Here is a 20583-nt window from a genome sequence, read left to right as displayed (position 1 = left end):
TATTATCATCATCAGGAAGTCCATATCCTCAAGGAATTCACAGCATCAAGGAGTCCATATCATATCATCAAGGAATTCACAGCTTTAAGTAGCATCTGCTTTAAATCTATGTCTTTTGAATAATTTCAAGTATATCATACAATGTTGCAAATATCATGTAGGTGCTTACATCACCCAGGGACTGTAAGGACTTAGGAAACTCGTAAAAATATCAGGGAAATGAAAATGTTGACAAACTCAAATCAAATTATAATATTCCCCTAAATAATGAAGTTACTTTCACCTTGAATGTTTTCAACATGATCCAAAAATAAAATAGGTAAGGAACATGTCTAATTTTCAAGGACATTTCCGCTTGATAGAAGATGAATCTAATTTTCAACAGATTCTAGATAAAAGCTAAGTGGCATAACCCTATATTTAAAAGAAAAAGGGTTCCAGGTATAAGCAATTCACAGAGGTAACTGCAGAATTCTGGTAGAAATCAAAACTACAATTATCCCAAGGAACCGGAAGGGGCAGAGTAATAGTCACCTTATCAATTTAGAGATACACACTAAGGTAGCTGATAGACCCAAACATTAAGGTTAGAAGACCAGAGAAAGGCTAGATTAGACTATAAACAACAACAGATAATGGTTCAAAACCATGAGGAGCATACCATCTCACTTAAATAGTTATCCAATGCAATCCAGATCTTATATAATTTATATAAAGATGTCCGTAAGCTTCAAACTAAAATGCTTTCGGAGGAATTTGCTTTTTGACAAAAAAAATAATAAAATAAAATAAAAGAGCTTGCTATGGTACTCTAAAGTCTAAACCATTTAGATAAATGTTTCATGGAAGTCAAATAGTCAGAATATTTGCTGCCTTAAATATACCGATGACACTTTCAAACTGATGTGAAGCAAGTCTAGAATTTATAGGAAGAGGACATTATCTTTTCACACACAACTACGAGTAAGCACATTAAATCTCCGAATGGTAGAAAAGATCTTAAATAGCATTTCCTTATGTTAAAGTTCTAGCCTTGTAGCAGTATCTACAAATCTTGGATTTGCTTCATGGTATTTGTTTTCCATATATCTCTGTTATGTGTTTTAACATTATATATCTCACATTCAAATGTATTGTATCTAAATTTTTTTTTTTTTTTTTTTGTTTGAAGGTTGTTGTATCTGAATATGAAACTATATCAGGCTCCATATCTGTATGATGTATCCCGGTAACTTACCGGTAACAGTTTGACTATAGGAATGCAAACAATAATAATAGTGACAGTAAGATGAGAAATCTTTCTAGACAAACACGAAAGGCACAAAAGTTGAGCCTAGAAGCCCATCAAAGGCTAGATGAGCATTTCTTATCAATGAATTGTGCAATGTAATACAAGATAATTCTATAATAGGTTTGGTTATGGTAGCAAATAATCTTAATATTTTGGTTAAATCATATAGAAAATAAAATGAGCATGCAAAAATTTACGGCTAAAAGTTTTAGTTATGGTTAATTATAGCCTTTTAACCACAGTTCTCTTTTGTCAAATTTTTCACCAGGGACAAATGTGGCAAAACATGGTCAAATTTAACCAGATTCAATCAAGATCGATAAAATTAATTGCATCAATCAGTGATTGTTGTCGATAACAGTTGGAAATAGGCAGTAAGGCTAAGTAGTGAGAAATATAACAAGTATAGTACACCAAAGGTGTGGTGTCAGTGTTTATTAAACTACAAATAGTAATGTTGCTTTAGCAGAAATTATCATTATACAACTGTAACTATTCTTTATGCAATGCAGAATAATAATCTTTGACGATGGAAAACTTTGTTAATGATTTTGTAAATTTAGTGTTTCAAGTCATATGCCAGGATAAATACAACTTCAAATATCAAGAAATTTATCAATCCTCAAAAGCTAAAACAAACTTTTCAATATCTGGTTGAAGTGAGACTCCACTACAACACTGTGACAAGCAAATGGAAATTTTTTTTTTAAAAATAAAAAGGGCCTCTCCTCAAATCTAAAGCAAATTCACTTATTTGCAAAGTTGAAAAGATAGTGACGAAAACCCAATAAGGAACTAAGGGAACACAAATTCGACTTTGTAAAATTCATGAACAAATTTGAAAGATTTAAAGTTAAAGTGCAACTATGACAATGACTGGCATTCTATTCTTAATGATGATGAAGAAAAACAAGTTTGTTAAATTAAGGTCCAAAGACCAACAAACATCTCTCAATAAACCACCAAAAGTAAACCATAACAATTGAAAAATACAAGAGATTGTTCCACAAGGTTCATGTTGGACAAGGAAATAGATATTGTCTCTTCTGTGTGAAATGCGACCCAAATAACGAAAAAGAGAACAATGAGCAATTCTTTCTAGCTCTATCATGTAAATTAACATGCTGCACAAACTAATTCACTAACTCCATTTAATTTATCAAAATGCTCGGAAGGAAAGCAATTTTCTGATCAAACAAACACAGTAAACAACAGCAATATTGTTCTGTCTCTCCAGTAGCATGTACTCTGTATGGAAAGCATATAAATCCCTTGCTCATGTAGCAACAGCATGTGTGAACATACTTGTGCTCATCAGTACATGTCCAGGTTCATTTCATCGAGTCACTAACCATAAACATGAATATCTATCTATAACTTAAGCATACCATGCTTAATCTCTAATCCTTGCAACATTCACTAGCTACTATGAACTTTAATCAAGGTATAGTATGTTAACCAAAAATAACACTCGGCCTCCAATACTGGATACAATCTTTCTGCAAGCACATTCCATAATGTTTCTCAGCACAACAACCTCATAGGCCCTCCGTACCATGTATAAATGCACATCAAGATACACTCTCAGTCACAGCGGTAATGAAGTCATGCATTCATATCAAAGCATTTCACCTGCTCCCACACCCAAAGTTCTACACCTAGCCACTGGAAAAATTTTCACAACATACGATAGCAGGTTGCACGTGTTGTTTACAAGCTACAGATCTTTTGATTACACAAGCAACACTAGTGTTAAGCTCCAATATGCACCAAGGGCTTCATTCACGGACCCAAAGCATGTATCACGCTAAGAGATCGATGTCCTAATGGCATAGCTGACAGATCATACACTCTGGTAATCAAATCGATGCGGACCAACATAACCATGCTTTCTGTCTTCTTTGGATACTGAACAGCAAGTAACTCAGTCCTTAATTGATGCAAATTGTGCCCGCTTTGACAAGTGTCAAGATCTCTGTTGATGTAAAGCATCTCGCAGTTGAAGATCAAATGATTCACTGATTGTCAAGATCTGATGCTTCTGCCCTTGATCCTCACTACTATCCGTGAAACTTCTTGTCAATGAGGTCCCATCCCACAGATACTAATAGTAGTCTGGAATTCAAATCCTATCAACTATTGATGTTGCTAAACCACAAATCTGAGGATAGTTTTAGCTCCTTGGGCACGAATTAGGGCCTTGTCATAAATCCCAGAAGTTTCACCAAAGTTGTATTATAGCACCCATGAACAAACTTGTTGCAAATATAAGTTCTGAAAGAATCTTGAAATTTATACCAACTCAGCCACCAAGTAAACTTCAGTATGATGACCTCAGGAGTACTACCTCAGATTATGTCACTAGACAGTCTTTTGGATCAACTTCAGATTTGTCATGCTTCCACAAAGATTACATTAAATGTGCTCACAGACCACTCTACCACAGGTAACCTCATATCCATCCTTAGAATGTGTATGAGAGTGCCCAGATTTGCCTCAGAAGAGGAGGTCGAATAGCCTCAGGCATACCCTAGTATCTCAGTGAATGACCCTTATCCAAAACAAAAATTAAAACCAATACTATCTTCCAACCTCAACCTATTCTTCTATTGAGCTTGATTGTACAAGTCACAAGAACAATTTCAGATTGGACAATGAATGTGTGTCTGTCTTGTGGAGGATCCGAGCCTCCCTTTCATAGAGGTTGAGGAGGGTTGACCAACCTCCAAATCGAGGGAAAAACAAATTCAAATTATAAATTGTTTGGAGCCAAAAACCCTCATAAAATGAGGCCAACTTAGGCAATTTGGAGGGAACCTTTTTAAATTTAAAATTTCAAACAATTTCCCTTTGTAGGCCGACATTGAATTCAGATTTGATATGGAGCCAAAACCCCACAACCAATGATAATATCTTGACCAATTTAAATTGATTCTTCAATAAAGGCCTGCCACATCATCCCTTTTGGGGTTCCTTGAGCAACAAATGGGGTTTCAACTTTACGAAGCCATATCTCAACTTGAGGACCCACATGACATGCCACCTCAAGATAGACAAAATTTGCTCAATGGACTATTCAGTTTCACCTTAGGTATACTCGGGTTGCAGGGTACAGAGAGTATTCTCGATGCAATAATAAATATAATAAAACTGACAAACGACATTTTTCAGAAAGCTGTAGTAATACGTGTTACAGTCAACCAATAGCGAAAAAGGGAGAAAGAAATGCATCCAGAACTCAGATTGTTATATATGGAACGACTTCCTAAATTTAATCTTATAATCACAACTCAATTGACAGGTTGGAAAATTAACAGAAGAAGAATGTAATATCAGGCAAGTGCTTTCAAACCCAGCCATTTACACGCCCTAAAGATCAGCCGAAACTGGCGCACGTTAAAACTTGAAACGTTATCAGATCCCACATGTGGTCGAGTTTACAAGAGAAAGGAAGGTAAAAAAAAAAATATTTCAAGATGCCGACCGTCGCATCTTTAATATATTTTTATACCCAAATTTGTAAACCCTAATCCGGATATTGCACAAATTAGAAACCTCTAGAGTCTATACTATTGACATCTAATAACCGAAAACAGAACTATGTTAAATAACCCTCGATGAATAGAAATAAACAATATGCTCGCTATGCGCCAAGTGACTCCGGAATGGTTCCCTGATAAAAATATAATTTATATTACCAGTGTCGGCTGTAGGGATCGAATTCCGGACTTTGGTGAATGAAACAAGCCGCATAGCCACTGGAGCAAAGCCAGATGGTAAAAAGTATATATCCTATAAATGGCTTTCCAAGAAAATTACAAATTCGCCTGCGAGATCTAACGAAACCAACCGAAAATACGGAATATCCTGAGTCGCAGAGAACCGTGTTATAAAGATCTCGGGAAATACTCACCGTGTACAAATCAAAATAACGTCAAGGTTTCGCTAGCGCAAGCAAAATTCGACCGATTTCTCCACAACTACCCACACGGCATGATGAATGGAAAATCCATACCTAAGGAGATGAACGAGTGGATACGTTGGTATTTATAACGTCAAAGAAATATATTGATTCAATACAGTAAATAAATGTGAAGACCCAACTGGTGTCGAATAAACGCCAAGCCACGGAAGAAGAGGGCCATACAGCACACGCCCTACGGATATATACAGGGCAGTTGTGCTAATTCTAATTGAGACGTCAGAGAACTTTCAACAAATCTATATATGGTCCTCCTCTTTGATAAAGATTACAGAAAAAAATACAGATAAGGGAATGTAGCCATATGCGTTAAGAAATCCGTGTAGTTTTTCAAGTGAAAATTGTGAAATCACTACATAATTGAATTTCATAAATTAAAAACAAAATAACCGGGGCTGGTTAAAATGCAGAAGCCTGAAAACCAGATTTAATGGGCCTGTAAGGTCTCGCAGGGTTCTAACCTGCTCTGATACCATATGTAATGACCTTGCTAAATAAAGAGCCATTACTGAGCGATGAAACTGTAAAGATTGCTGAACTGTGAAACTGTAAAGATTGTTGAACTGATTGAAATGGTATTATTGATTTGATGAAGTACCTACCTGACCTGCTACTGCTGATGCGGTGAGGGTGCTTCAAAACTGCTCCCGCACTCTCATTACCGAAAAACCAAAACCACCCAGCCAAATCGAGTATGCCTAGATACTCGACCCAGTATGCTTCTCAACCGATGCATACCGTTCCCCGTGCCCAGAAACTTCAAAACAAGCAAGGCTCACAAACCAGTAATGTAATTTTCCTCTCCTTCCTCCAACAGCACCTTCCTCCTCCTATGGCACCCGCATCAGTTTCCTTTCTACTCACACAATCAATTACACTCACAGGGCAAGGAACACCGATCCTCTTCTCTGCCCTCGACCTCTCCTTATGTACCCTTTATTGACGGTGGTTGCTCCCTCCACCTATGAGCCCACCGCTTCTTTTCTCAATGACACCTCTCAACATGCAGAATCGGATTTTATCTTCAAGATATTTTAACATGTGCCATTTCACTTTGATTATACTTTTTATATGTTTAATTAAAGTCTTAAGTCATATGCTTAATTATTTGTCCTATGCTTTATTTTGACTTAGATTATCCCTTTAATAATTCATTCATATACTTTATTTTAAATTTCTTAAATAGATAATTATATAACCTGATTTTTAAGGCTTTACATAATTCCTTACATTTATTTTCTTCATAACCCTTTTCTTTTACTTTATACTTTTAAACTTAATATCATTGGTGAGCACTCATTAATCATGAGGCATTAAGAAATATGTGCTGATGGTTAAATGCGACTTTTCTATATGAAGGGGTGAGTTAGGATATTTAATATTTTAGGTAACTTAGAATATAGTTAATAGTGCAGTGCATGCGATACATGCATATGTAGCTATCATATGCATGCATCGTATGCATGCTAATATTCTCGTGCTCTCTATTTTAATGATGGGTCATTACATGTAACCGGATTCGTTGGAAACCCCTGTCGAATCCGAATCTTGCGAATCGGATACGATTCGACAGGAATTCGAATCCCAAAACAGGATTCGACGTGTCCGTACAGGATTCGTACAAATCCATACGAATCCCGTATGGGCACAACGAATCCCGATTCTGGGATTCGAATCCCAAGAAAATGACTCAGAATGCAATGCTTAATTTTCCAAAAAAATCACTCAGAAATGCAGAGTTTTATTGTTCTTTCAGTTTAAAGTTTATCTGTTAATTATGGAGGAGAATCTCTTGAATATGGAGGTCAAAGATGCTGTTGATTTCAAACATTACCTGAAGATTTGTGTTGGAGGTAACATCAGTCTTGCACACTGCAGAGGAAGTACCAGAGTGATGCATATGGAAAAGAAGACCGGTGGTTTAAAATACCTTTGACAAAGTTTTCTTCATATAAATACTCTGGTATTGACATATCCCTCTTTTGGATGATGGTGAAACACAGAGGTGGAGGGCATTGCACCTTCAAAATTTTGAGATGGTTACATTGCATTAAAATAAATTATGAATTATGAATCATGATTTATGTGACCACTGACATGTATTTGAATTTATAAATTATGAATTATGAATCATGATTTATGTGACCACTGACATGTATTTGAATTTTGTATGTACTATACATGCTATAGCCTATAGATGAAGATCTATATTTGAAATCAATGAATTTGTATCATTAATTAGAATTTGTGTAAGAAATATCTAATTTTTAATGTATATATATATATATATATATATATATATATATATATATATTTTAAATATATATATATATATATATATATATATTTTAAATATATATATATATATATATATATATATTTTTTTTTTAAATAAAAAAAATATAACGAATCCTACATGTCCTGTTCCGGGGGGTCAACATGTCTGAATCTGACACTCGAATTCGAATCCCGAATCCCTGTGTCAGGTGACTTAGGCTGCAAGTAATGTTGATGGAAGAGGATGACCTAAAGACAACAATGATAAATATCCATTGTGGAAATATGTCACAAGAGAGGATGGGACAAGCAGCAAGGGGAAGGGAGGAGGCAATGTGCAATGGAGATGCAAGTTTTGTCACATTTCTTTCAAAAGCACATATTTCCGTGTGAAAGCACATTTGTTGGCTTTACCGGGTTGTGGGATTGGAGCTTGTAAAGCTGTTTCTTTACAAAAGAAAAAAGAATTGGAAAAGGAGTCCACTGTTGGTATGGAAAATGTGGCTTCAAAATCAAGAAAACCCAAGAATGAAGACCCCCTTCCATTTTTGAGGAAAGCCACCACCAAATTTCCATTTGAGAGTTCTACTTCTATTGGGGGACAAGCAACAAAAAGAAGAGCAATTGCACTTGGTCCAATGGACAAGATTTTCCAAAAAGAGAGATGGGAAGAGCTTGATCTCACCATTGCCTTCTTCTTCTTCTATCAAAACTTCATATCATTTAATGTTGCACGCCCACCTCTATTTATTGAGATGTGCCGAGCTCTAACTCAAGGGGCTCTAGCAGGGTATGTGCCTCCTGGGCCAGAGAAGCTGAGAACCACATTGTTGACAAAGGCAAAAAAAGAGGTGCAAAAAATGCTTGAGCCTATTGTAGCATCATGGCCAACATCTGGGGTTAGCATTGTTTCCGATGGATGGACAGATCCAGCGCGACACCCAATCATCAACTTCATGGTGTCTTCCTTGAGTGGTCCAGTTTTCATGAAAGCAGTGGATACAGTTGGAGAATACAAGGAGCATTGTTTCTGATGGATGGACAGATCCAGCGCGACACCCAATCATCAACTTCATGGTGTCTTCCTTGAGTGGTCCAGTTTTCATGAAAGCAGTGGATACACTTGGAGAATACAAGGATGCACAATTTATTGGTGAGTTATTTATTAAAGTTATTGAAGATGTAGGTGTTGATTCTTGTGTGCAAATCATTACAGATAATGCACCTGTTTGCAAGGTTGCTGGCATGATTGTGGAAGCTAAATATCTATAAGTGTTTTGGACACCTTGCATTGTCCATTCATTGAACTTAGCACTGAAATCCATTGCTTCTGATGTGCTTTGGATTGGAAGCATTATTCAGGATGCAAGACATATTCGTAACTTTGTGCAAAATCATACAAATGCCCTCACTATCTACAAGGAGTACACCAATCTATCATTGTTGAAGATTGCTGATACACGGTTTGCCTCTTCATTCATGATGTTGAAGAGTTTGAGGGAGGTCAAGGCCGCACTTAGGTCCATGGTTATTTCTGAGTTTTGGTCTTTTTGGAGAAAGACAGATTAGGTAGCCTCTAAAAGAGTGAAGGACACAGTGCTAGATGATGCTTGGTGGGAGAGGGTAGATCTAATTATTCAGATCATGGACCCTATCATTTCTTTGCTTTGATTTGCAGCTACAGACAAACCCATCCTAGGAGAGGTTTATGAGGGATGGGATTCCATGATTGAGTCTGTGAGCAGCATTATTCTACAAAGTGAGTGCCCTGAGTATGAGACATCACCAGAGGCCTTCTGTGATACTATACAGAATATTCTTGTCAGCAGATGGGACAAGAATTGTACACCTTTACATTGTTTGGCTCACTCATTGAACCCCAAATACTACAGCCATGAGTGGCTGAATGGTGGACCTTCCCGCAAGATTCCCTCCTCACATGGATGGTGAAATCTCACAGGGGAGGAAAGAGGCATTTAGGCGGATTTTTCAGGATAGTGCATTGCTTGATGAGGTGGAGGATGCCTTCGCAGAGTTTTCTAGTGGCAGTGGTCGATTTGGAGGTTATGATGTGATTAGAGACAGGGGGCTAAGAAGCCCTATTCTTGGTGGGCAAATCATGGGGCAACAAGCCCTCCTCTTCAACAGTTAGCCATGAGGCTCCTCTCTCAGGTGACTTCATCCTCTTGTTGCGAGAGGAATTGGAGCACATATGGGAATTTGTATAGTGTGAAGAAGAGCAGGCTTGAGCAGTCAAGGGAAAGACAATGGTGTATGTGCACACCAACCTTCGTCTTATTTACAGGCAGAGGGAAGAGTGGTTGAGGGGAAAGACAAAGATGTGGGATGTCTTTCCTGATGATATGGGTTTGGAGACCAGTGTTGAGTTGGCATTGGCCAACATGGATCTCAATGATCCAGTGCTAGAGCCTGTTAGATTTGATGACTTAGAGGGGTCATCCTCCACAGTAGCAGGTGCAGAGGCGACTATGGATACAGGGGAGGAGGAGGATGTAGAGGAGAGCAGTGGGGACCATGATGATGAGGACATTGATGCTGATGATGTGGATTGATGCCTTGAGGCTTGTATACCTGTAGTTGTTTTATATTTTCTATTTCTATTGGCCATTGGCATTGCACCAGCACTACCTATGTAACACATTTTGATTTGATGACTTAATGAGAAAACTACAGTTGTCAGTGTGTTTATCTTACTATCTTGTAGTTGTAAGTTGTCTTTCAGTTATGAATTATGAATCATGATTTATGTGACCACTGACATGTATTTGAATTTTCAATTTTGTATGTACTATGCATGCTACATTGCTATAGATGAAGATCTATGTTTGAAATCAATAAATTTTTATCATTAATTAAAATTTGTGCAAGAAATATCTAATTTTTAATATATATATATATATATATATATATATTAATAAAATAATATATAACAAATCCTACGTGTCTTGTTCCGGGGTGTCAACGTGTCCGAATCCGATACTACGAATCCCGAATCCTACGAATCTTGAATCCCCGTGTCAGGTGACTTAGCCCAGCAGTTTTGACTTAGGGACTTAGGATAAATTTTGGCTTAATTTGTTTGCTAGTGGATGGTGGGGTCCACCCATGTGAGAATTCGAACTAGGCCATTCGAATGGCTTGGAGGGAATTTGAAATGCTGATTGGAGGGGCCCACATGAGGCAAGGAAGGCCCATGAATACAAAAAGAGGAGGAGGCTCTCATTTGGAGGATTCATTCACCTTGCATATCGAATTTACTTGATTGTTTGCTCAGCTGCTTAGCAGAGTCAATTGGCTGTTCATCCATGAATCTCTCGCTTGCCTTCGGGGGACTTCGAGTGCCTGCTCTAGGAAGGCAATTCCACCAGCGTTTTTAGGAGATCTGGGAGTTTCTACAACACCATCGCTTAGCTACACTCAGGGAATGTGTATTTATGGGCCACAGGGAGAACATGCAGAGGGAGATTGAGCCATATTGGATCAGCCACTTGCTGGAGGAGCCAAGGAATCTGAAGGACAACACTAGGCCAACATTCAGTGAGAGTTTTGGTGCCAAAGAAGCCAACAACTTAGCAGTTCGAATTCCATGCTTGGGAGACAATGTAGAGGGCTAGTTCTGCAATTTCGTGGGTCTTGAGGGCTAGAGCTATAGCCCGGAAACTCATCTGGGAAGTCAGGAGATCTGTAGGAGGGATCAGACCAGCATTTTTGGACACTTTCCATGAGGTTTTACAGTCAGAATCCAACAGGTCAAGTTTTGCAGTTGTAGCTGAAGTTGGGCTCCGTGGGGGTCAAATTTCAGAAGTTTGAACCAACCAAATTCCTTTGTTGGTTTTTTTGGGTTTAGGTCAAGGAGTCAGGAGCTCCAATCTCATAATTTTCTGAGCACGGGAAGTAGTGATTCCAGCTATTCGAAGTCAACAGAAAGAGCAATTTTTTGGGCAGCGTAGTGCAGTTTAGTGCAGCAGTTGTAGCAGCCTTCAGTTCAGCTATTGCTCACCCGGGTTTGGTCATGCTTGTCCATTGAGACAAACCCAGGTGTACCATTCTATTTACTATTCTATTTTTCTCTTGAAGAAGTAATAAAATGGCTCAGCGGTTCCTTATTTCCAGCGTTTCCATGGGTGCTTAGTGTCTATTTCGTTTTTCTGTTTGCTGAACTGATTGTATGCTTGTATATCACTTGTATTCCTACTTAGGAACGTTACAAAACCCCTGGTATGTAACATAAAAAATGGGCAGTGTATCCCTATTTTGCCAGCATACAAGCTCTTCCCATGTGCACATTTTCCATGAGCTGCCAAGTATGCCTTTTGAGTGGGTAAAGGGAGACAAACTCCCACACAAATCTCCAACCAAAACCTGTGTTTTGACACCTTGCCAATCAAGTGTTACGCTGTTGCTTAAGTCTGCGTGTTATCTCTTCTGCTGAACAGAGCAGTGTATAGACATGAAGATGACAGCTGCGTAACAGTGGATGATGGTGTAGGTGAATAGTGGAGACGCAATTCCTTGATTTTCTGCAATCAAATCCCATCAAAACGATTTCAAACATGTGCTGATTTTTCATGCTATATGCTGACTGTATAACTGGCTGATCTGCTGGTGCATAAATATCATTTGATAGGCTTGGATATAACCATTAGCTGATATGTGTGCCAACGTGTTGTTTAAGTGGGGACAAGAGCAGATTAGTGGGGAACAAGGCCTGTCCTATGTGGCAGTGCTGTTGCTCACCAAATTGATCAACTCCATGAGATGCTAATGCGGTAGACTCGAGCCTCAATTTGGAAACACGTTCATATGTCTCCGACTTAACATTTTTTTATTGATTTCCTTTGTCTCATATGCCAAGTCACTTAATTTTGTTCCCCACGAAGTTGGAAACATATTTTCTCGTCCCTTTTTTGACTTTGGGTAATGTTTGATATGTCTCCATTATTTTATTTTTTTAATTTCCTTGTCTTCCTTGCCAATAACTTTGGAGAAAGTGGATTTCCTCGGGGAATATTGATTTTTTGGACCTCGAAAGTGAGTCTTATAATAATGTTGGGGCTCTGAGGATGGATTCGAGTAGTCACTTGTTCCACACATTTCTTAGGACCATTTATTTACATCTTTATATAGAAACTAATTTAAAAAGTATTATTTTATAGGAATTTTTTATTTATTAAAAATTCTTACTTAGACCTAGTCAAATTCTGTGAAATTTCAGAGATGACCTAGCATGGTAATATATATCGACTCTAGACACTAAGATGGACTTGGGGAACAACCTTCAAGCTGCCACCTCGGCTTTGGGGTATGCGATAAGTGGAAAAACTCAATTAATTATCCGTCGTTAAAAAACGATAATCGTTAATTAAGTGAAAAAAACACTCTAAGGTGCACTCGTTTGCTGGTCAAGTCCCAAGTCACTTAGGCCTGTTACATGACTTTATTCATCATGCTAGTATCATGTTTACAATATCCCTGAGTACAAAATGAAGAGAGAGAAGGAAGGGGCTTAAAAGCCCTGATGAAATATGAAACTCTGAATGATCTGAAAGTGCAAGAATGCTCTGAATTGTATTTCAGGCATGGAGTCTTAAAAAATGTTCAAATGCAACTTTAGTGGTCAACTGACCTAAAGGAATCCTTATGAATTGAGTGTGGGCTGAGCATCAATACTAAGCGTGGCAGTAGTGAGAAACCTGGCTCACTCTGATACCAGCTGAAGAAATTATTACACCAGCGTTAATGGAGTGACACAAAATATCAGCAATACAATAAACCAACTCAATTCATTCTCATTAACAAGAAAAATATTTATACTTGTTCGAGAGCTATTGCACGAAACGATCAGCTTCTATAATCACCCAAGAATCTCTCCACAATTCACTCAACTAATATTATATCTGTCTGAAAATATACCTTCAAGATATACTATACTAACAACAATTAGATCTAGCATAATACAAATGAATCATTATTCCCAAGTAAAATTGTATTTTGTCACACCTTCATCAATGAAGCATTCCTGGTAATGAAAAGATACACATCAATGAATCCTTATGGATTGATGCATGGAGGAGAGGATTGGAATACATGTACAATAGGCAGCTATAAAAGTTCAAATATTAGTTAAAGGCAAATTATCTTAAAAATGATTTTGAATGTGAGAGTTGTCTATTTTTAGCAATGACAAATGTTAAACAGGAAAATATGTTCACTGTTTCAGGTAAAATCAAATACAGCATGGAGAGAGAGACATTTGGGGAAGCTTCAAGGTTTGAGTCGAAAAGAGGCAGCCTTGTTGGAACCATTAGCGTATCAGGCTTTTGTTTCACATGACAAGGATCGAGTAATTCCTGTAAGTGTCTTTATCAACATCTCTGCGATTTTGTATTGTGGACATCTGGGGTTGAGTAATTGCAGGAAAAATCTGAAGTAGCGATATGTGAAAAAAAATTGAAAGATTTTATTTGTTGGTTTAGTATTTTCTTGTATTGCCATATACGTCATAGATGCAAGTCCCCTGAATTCTTTGAATTGAGTAGCTTAAAGTTGAGACATTCTTCTTGCCTTTATGCTTTGAGAATTCTCTTGAGATAATATAGATTATTTTCTAGCAGTCCCACTGACTGTTATTGGTCATCTGTGGACAGTAATGTTTTTTTCTTTGTTCTTTCTCACATCAATTTCATATAAAGTATCACGTGTAAATTTTTAATAAAAGTAGAAAATGAACAACTTGTCTTTTTTTTGAAAATGTGACTTATATTAATGCAATTAGGCTGAGGAATTACAACAGATAGACATAAGAGATACATGAAGATTCTCTTTCTATGAAATGTTGGAAGGCTAACATATGGGGCTGTAATCCATGGGGAGAAGATTCTACCTTTTCTCTAAAAGCATATCAGTTCTAGCTTTGACATGAATTACCAGATCTGTTTTGAATGCTCTTTATTCTCCCAGTTGTAGGTGGGAATATCTCCTTGAAAAGTTTTTGTGCAGCTTATTTTCCAAAGGAAGGCAGTAGAAGACAGCCATATCATATACCATAACTCTATGCAACAATCCTTGATTATCCAAGTTGTTTAACAGAGGAGCTTTCTAAGCTAGGGGGTCTGTGATTGTTAAATTATGGTATGTTCTATGCTTAGAGCAGTTTACTTATTTTTCTTCTTATTAGCCATAGATTAGCAATCACATATACATTAAATAAAGTGCAGATAGAACATTAAATGATCAACTGAAAACAAGCCAAGACAAGAGACACAAGATGTGGCGGCTAGCTAGGGACAAACCCCAATGCGAGGAAACCCTTTGGTCAAATCTTCTTTTATCTTCAATACTTCAGCAGAGAGAAATAGTACAAAATCTGAGTTCTGTAATTTTATATCGGCAGCAGCAAACCCTAGATCAGCAGAGTCAAACTTGGTCAAACTAGTTGAAATGGACCTCTAAAATGATTGGTCAATTTCCGGTCAACTTGTCCTTGAACAGCCTGAAGAAACAACCCTTGAACAGCCCCAAAACTACAGTCAATTTGCAGATTTCTAAAGTCAACTTGCAGCCCTAAACTAGGGTAGTCAACACCGGACAAACCAGAGGTCAGATCACCTCGGTTTTCATGCCAAAATTTGTGGCTTGCCTAGGAGAGGCAGCCACACCCAATCCGCACCCCTAGATGGTCAACGCTAGTCAAAGAGATGACCTGTTGCCCTAGCGTCCTTCTTTCTGCGTCTTCCTTGCTCTAGGAGGTCTTCCTTTCAGCCACACGTGAGAGAGAGAGAGAGGCTCCTTTTATGCATAGGAGAGAGAGAGAAGATGAGTGAATGAATTGCCCAAATGAGGAGGAGGCACTTTGTATTTATATGCAAACGTTGAGGATGAATAGACGTGATTGTTGGGCTTCTGAGCCTACATAAGTTTGTTGGCCGACCTTGACAATTTGTCCATAATCAAAATAAATTCATATCTCCATAAATACTTGTCGGAATCAGATGATCTTTAGATCAATCCTACACCTCTCGATGAGAGGAATCTAGGAAAAATATCAATAGCCATAAATAAGGTGACCCACATGGAGTTTGGCCCTAGTTGCCAATTTTAACACTCCCTCTCAACTAGGGAGAACTTCATCTGCAATTCGTCAGACCGTCGCTGCTATCCATCCATCAAATGCACTGTCCTGCATAGTTTGACCCCACTCTGCTATGCTTTGCTCTGCTCAAACTATGAAGAAGAAGAAATGATCGCGGATGTATCATACCATCCTCCATTGACCCGAAGTCAGTGTCAGAGTGTGTACCACTCTCACTAATCCCAGATCAGTATCATTGATCCTAGATCAATGGAGGTCATCCTAGCATAGGGAGTGCGGTAGATACAGAGATGCGTCCATCAATAGTACTACTATGGTCCCTATTCTCATTTCCCTACTCATTGATTAGATGAGAGGTACTTCCCATGAGTCCTAGACTGCATGGGTAGGATGCCTCGACAGGAGAACTAATCATCCTATCCACAGGAGAACGAATCATCCTGTCCAGTGGATGCCACAGAGAACTAATCATCTTGGCCTACAGGAGAACTAATCATCCTGTTCCATAGCTGCCACGGAGAACAAATCATCTTGGCTCACAAGAGAACTAATCATCCTGTTCCATAGTCGCCACGGGGTGTCACAGGCAAAGGTTGAACCTTTTACTCTGTACATAGTGCTCCACCAGGGGATGGTGAGTCGCCCTGTTGTCCTGGGGTCTAGGGACCACATCCCAAACATCGTTTTTCATGATGGACTCATATTCCTTGGTCTTAGCATCCTTCCATACTTGATGCTTGACAGCATCTGTGAATGACGAAGGCTCGTTTTGGATGATCGTGCTCATGATAGTTAGGTATCCTTGATACCTGTTCGGCTTCTTACTTTCACGGAAGGTTCCTCTGGGTGCAATGTGTCCTTCAGCATCATCAAGTGTCCCCCTAAGCCATGAAGGCCTTTTCCTAGAAGAGGAAGGCTCTTGCGGAGGAGGATCAATAAGATCCATAGGTTCTTCCACATCGGGCATTGTCTCATCTTCCTTTTCCTTCTGTTCCTTGGTGTCAGCTTCTTTAGATCCCTTTAAAGTAGGAAGATTGTCTACTTTGCTAAGAGCCATATCTTCGTCAAAGGTGACATCATGACTAATCTCGACTTCCCTTTGACCAACTACATAGATTTTATAGCCCTTAGAATTTTCGCTATAGCCCACGAAGATTCCTTTCTTTCCAGATGCACCCAATTTATTCCTTTTCTCTTTTGGCACATGAAAATATACAGGACTTCCAAAAATTCTAAAATGAGATACGTCCGGTTTCTTATCGGTGAACATTTCTTCGGGAGTCTTGGAACCCAATGCTTGATGAGGGCATAGGTTTTGTACATATACCACGGTATTTGTAGCTTCGGCCCATAGAAACTTCGGAAGTCTTTGATCATGGAGCATAGCATGGACAACTTCCACAATTGTAGGATTCTTACTTTCCGCCACACTATTCTGTTGAGGAGTATATGGTGTAGTAGTCTCCCTCTTAATGCTAGCCTCTTTTCAAAAGTCATGAAACTCATTGGATTCATATTCAGTCCCATTATCATTCCTTAAGGTCTTGATCTTCTTTTCATTTGAATTCTCGATCAAGGCTTTGAAGTGCCGAAACCAGGAGAACACTCCATCCTTCTTTGTTAAGAAGTATATCCAAGTCTTGCGAGAATAATCATCTGTAAAAGTGAGGTAGTATAAATATCATCCCAAGGAGTTCACAGGCATCATACCGGATATGTTTGAGTGAACAAACTGCAATATATCGGAGGTTTTGCTTTGGCTTGAAGGGAATGGTCCCCTTTTGAGCTTTCCTTCCGCACATCCTGGACATACACCTTCTTGCTCTAATCTGAACTCGGGCATCTCGGTCACCATTTTTCTCACGTCGGGTAGAGCTTTATAATGAAGGTGAGCAAACCTCTGATGCCATAATTGGATTGAAGAGATGTGTCACAAGACATGACACCCAATGGACTTACTCCGACCTGATATAATGAATCAACTCGAAACCCAAGAGTAAAAGCATCTTTAAAGTTGTTTTTCCATACACGTACCTTGCCATCGCTGAAGGCCACTTGTAGCCTTTGTCTTCCATTGCCGAAATGGACACCAGGTTCTTTTTTAGATCAGGTACATATAATACATCATGTAAATGGATTTTATTTCCCTGATTCAATTGAAGAGTGACATTTCCTACGCCTTTTGCGGGATATTTTGAATTATCTCGAAGAACAATTTCCAGGTTGATTTCCTTCTCTATCAGATTATAGAGAGCTTCTTTGTAACCAGTGAAGTGCCTTGAGGCACCACTATCAATAAGCCAGTTTCCCAGCAAGTCTGGGGGAGCAGTAGTATAGAGAGCCGCTAGTAGATAATATTCATCTTGCTTATTGTTAACAGTTTTAGATTCATATCTGGAATTTCTTGCCTTCTTGAATTGTTCTCCTCTTCCTTGATTTCCGGAACGTCTCTTACCTCTACCATTTGACTTGCCATTCCTTTGATTGCCTTGAGAGGGATTTTGTTCATCGTCTCGATGTGAGTCCCTTTTATCAAGGCACTCCCTTGCATAGTGATCCATTTTGTTGCAATTGTAACATTGTCCTTTTCTTCCACCCTTTGGTCCAACCTTTCCTTTGAATTTAGCCCCGGAATTGTTTCTTCTTTTAGCATGAGAAGAAAAGGCAGAGGGATGACCTTTAAGTATGGGAATTTCTTGCTCTTCCATCCTTGTTTCTTCTTGAATGCATCTGGCCATTAATTCCTCAAATCCAAGAATTACGTTATTGTTGAGAAGAGTAGTTCTGAATATATACCATTCGGATGGCAGTCCTCCAAGAGTTGTGAGTGTCATTTCCCTGTCAGGAATTACTTCCCCAATAGATAGGAGATCGTTCTTGATCTTGGTGATCCTTAAGTAATATGCTTGCATACTCTCATCTTTGCCCTTCTTAATTTCCTTCAGCTTATTTCTAAGAAACAATACTTGATTTGCATCATTAACTTTAAATAAACTCACCAGTCTATCGTAGATTTCCTTGGAGGTGTTCAGCTCGAAAACATAGGCCACCAAGCGCTTGTCGATAGAGTCCCAAATGGTCTTCTTTGTTTTGACTTCTCCCTTGGTCCATTTGTTCCTAGCAGCAGCGGATGCATTTGATGGAGGCTTAACAATTCCGCCTCTCACATGGTCCAACACTTCCTGCTCTTCTAATATTAGATCGAGAGACATCTTCCATCCATGATAGTCAGACTTCTTACGGAGTTTGTCTTCAGCAGGGTAGTGTGTTGAGGACCCCATGATTTCTTTAAGATAGCCTTGACAACCTTCTCTTCAGTGATTGCTCTTGCTCTTGCTCTTGCTTGGGCTTTCTCTTCACCTCAGCTCTGATCCCATGTTAAATTATGGTATGTTCTATGCTTAGAGAAGTTTACTTATTTTTCTTCTTATTAGCCACATATTAGCAATCACATATACATCAAGTAAAGTGCAGATAGAACATTAAATGATCAACTAAAAACAAACCAAGACAAGAGACATAAGATGTCCCGGCTAGCAAGGGACAAACCCCAATGCGGGGAAACCCTTTGATCAAATCTTCTTTTATCTTCAATAGTTCAGCAGAGAGAAATAGTACAAAATCTGAATTCTGTAATTTTATATCAGCGGCAGCAAACCCTAGATCAGCAAAGTCAAACTTGGTCAAACTAGTTGAAATTGACCTCTAAAATGCTTGGTCAATTTTCGGTCAACTTGTTCTCGAACAACCTAAAGAACAACCCTTGAACAGCCCCAAAAGTACAGTGAATATGCAGATTTCTGCAGTCAACTTGTAGCCCTAAACTAGGGCAGTCAACATCAGACAAACCAGAGGTCAGATCACCTCGGTTTTCGTGCCAAAAATTGTGGCCTACCTAGGAGAGGCAGCCACACCCAATCCGCACCCTTAGATGGTCAATGCTTGGTCAATGCTAGTCAAAGAGATGACCTGCTGCCCTAGCATCCTCCTTTCTGCGTCTTCCTTGCCCTAGGACGTCTTCCTTTCAGCCACACATGTGAGAGAGAGAGAGGCTCCTTTTATGTGTAGGAGAGAGAGAGAAGATGAGTGAATGAATTGGAGGAGGAGGCACCTTGTATTTATATGCAAATGTTGAGGATGAATAAACGTGATTGTTGGGCTTTTGAGCCTACATAAGTTTGCTGGCCGACCTTGACAATTTGTCCATAATCAAAATAAATTCATATCTCTATAAATACTTGTCGGAATCGGATGATCTTTAGATCAATCCTACACCTTTTAATGAGAGGAATCTAGGAAAAATATCAGTAGCCATAAATAAGGTGACCCACATGGAGTTTGGCCCTAGTTGCCAATTTTAACAGTGAATGAATTCTGCTTGTAACCCTGCCTAGAAGGTTCTAGCAATTGGACATCTTGACAAGACAAACCCTATCGATTCATCCTTTTGACATTGAAATCAAAATGGGTCAGAGATATCTAATTCTTATTTTAACCACTAAAACCAGATGAAGCACCAACTAACCCAAAATTTTATATTTAAATGAGTTCTTGGCCTTCTAGAAAGCATAGCATCTGTTGATGTTTGTAGCTTAGGCAGGTACTTATGCACAAGCCCATGTGTTTAGGCGTGCAAAAAATGCCCAAAGTTTGATTAGAGACTTGCTTTAGTGTGAGCAAGTTGCATTTGTAACTTAGCCTATGTTTTGACCTAGGAAAGCACATAATTATTATGTTGGCTAATTGAGCTAAAGAAACATTAGAAAAAAGTAAAATATTTACTTTAATAATTATGTGTTAATTTGAGCCCTTGATATCAAGTGAGGCGAGATCTAATCTCGGTCGTCAATCACTTTGGAAATTAGGGTTATGGATTTAGCTCAATGAAAAGTTATAAAAGCAAAGCTAAGGAGAGGGAGA

The 20583-nt window shown here is 38.6% G+C and overlaps 1 protein-coding gene across 7 annotated transcripts in view; it reads left to right on the top strand.

The window, feature by feature from the left end:
* The window catches only part of LOC149263025 (phosphoglycerate mutase-like protein 4), a 303277-nt gene that overhangs the window by 170446 nt on the left and 112248 nt on the right, over positions 1–20583 (top strand). For all 7 annotated transcript variants that reach the window (XM_089425607.1, XM_089425610.1, XM_089425612.1 and 4 more), the window contains one exon: positions 13792–13923. In XM_089425607.1, coding sequence (XP_089281733.1) covers positions 13792–13923 — 132 coding nt within the window. The remainder of the gene's footprint in view (positions 1–13791; positions 13924–20583) is intronic.

Source organism: Pinus tabuliformis, chromosome 6 (genome assembly GCF_031772625.1).
Source record: "Pinus tabuliformis cultivar Carrire ecotype Pingquan chromosome 6, CPIR1, whole genome shotgun sequence".
NCBI lineage: Eukaryota > Viridiplantae > Streptophyta > Pinopsida > Pinales > Pinaceae > Pinus > Pinus tabuliformis.
Note: the sequence above shows the minus strand (reverse complement) of the source record. Positions and strands in the feature narration are given on the sequence as shown.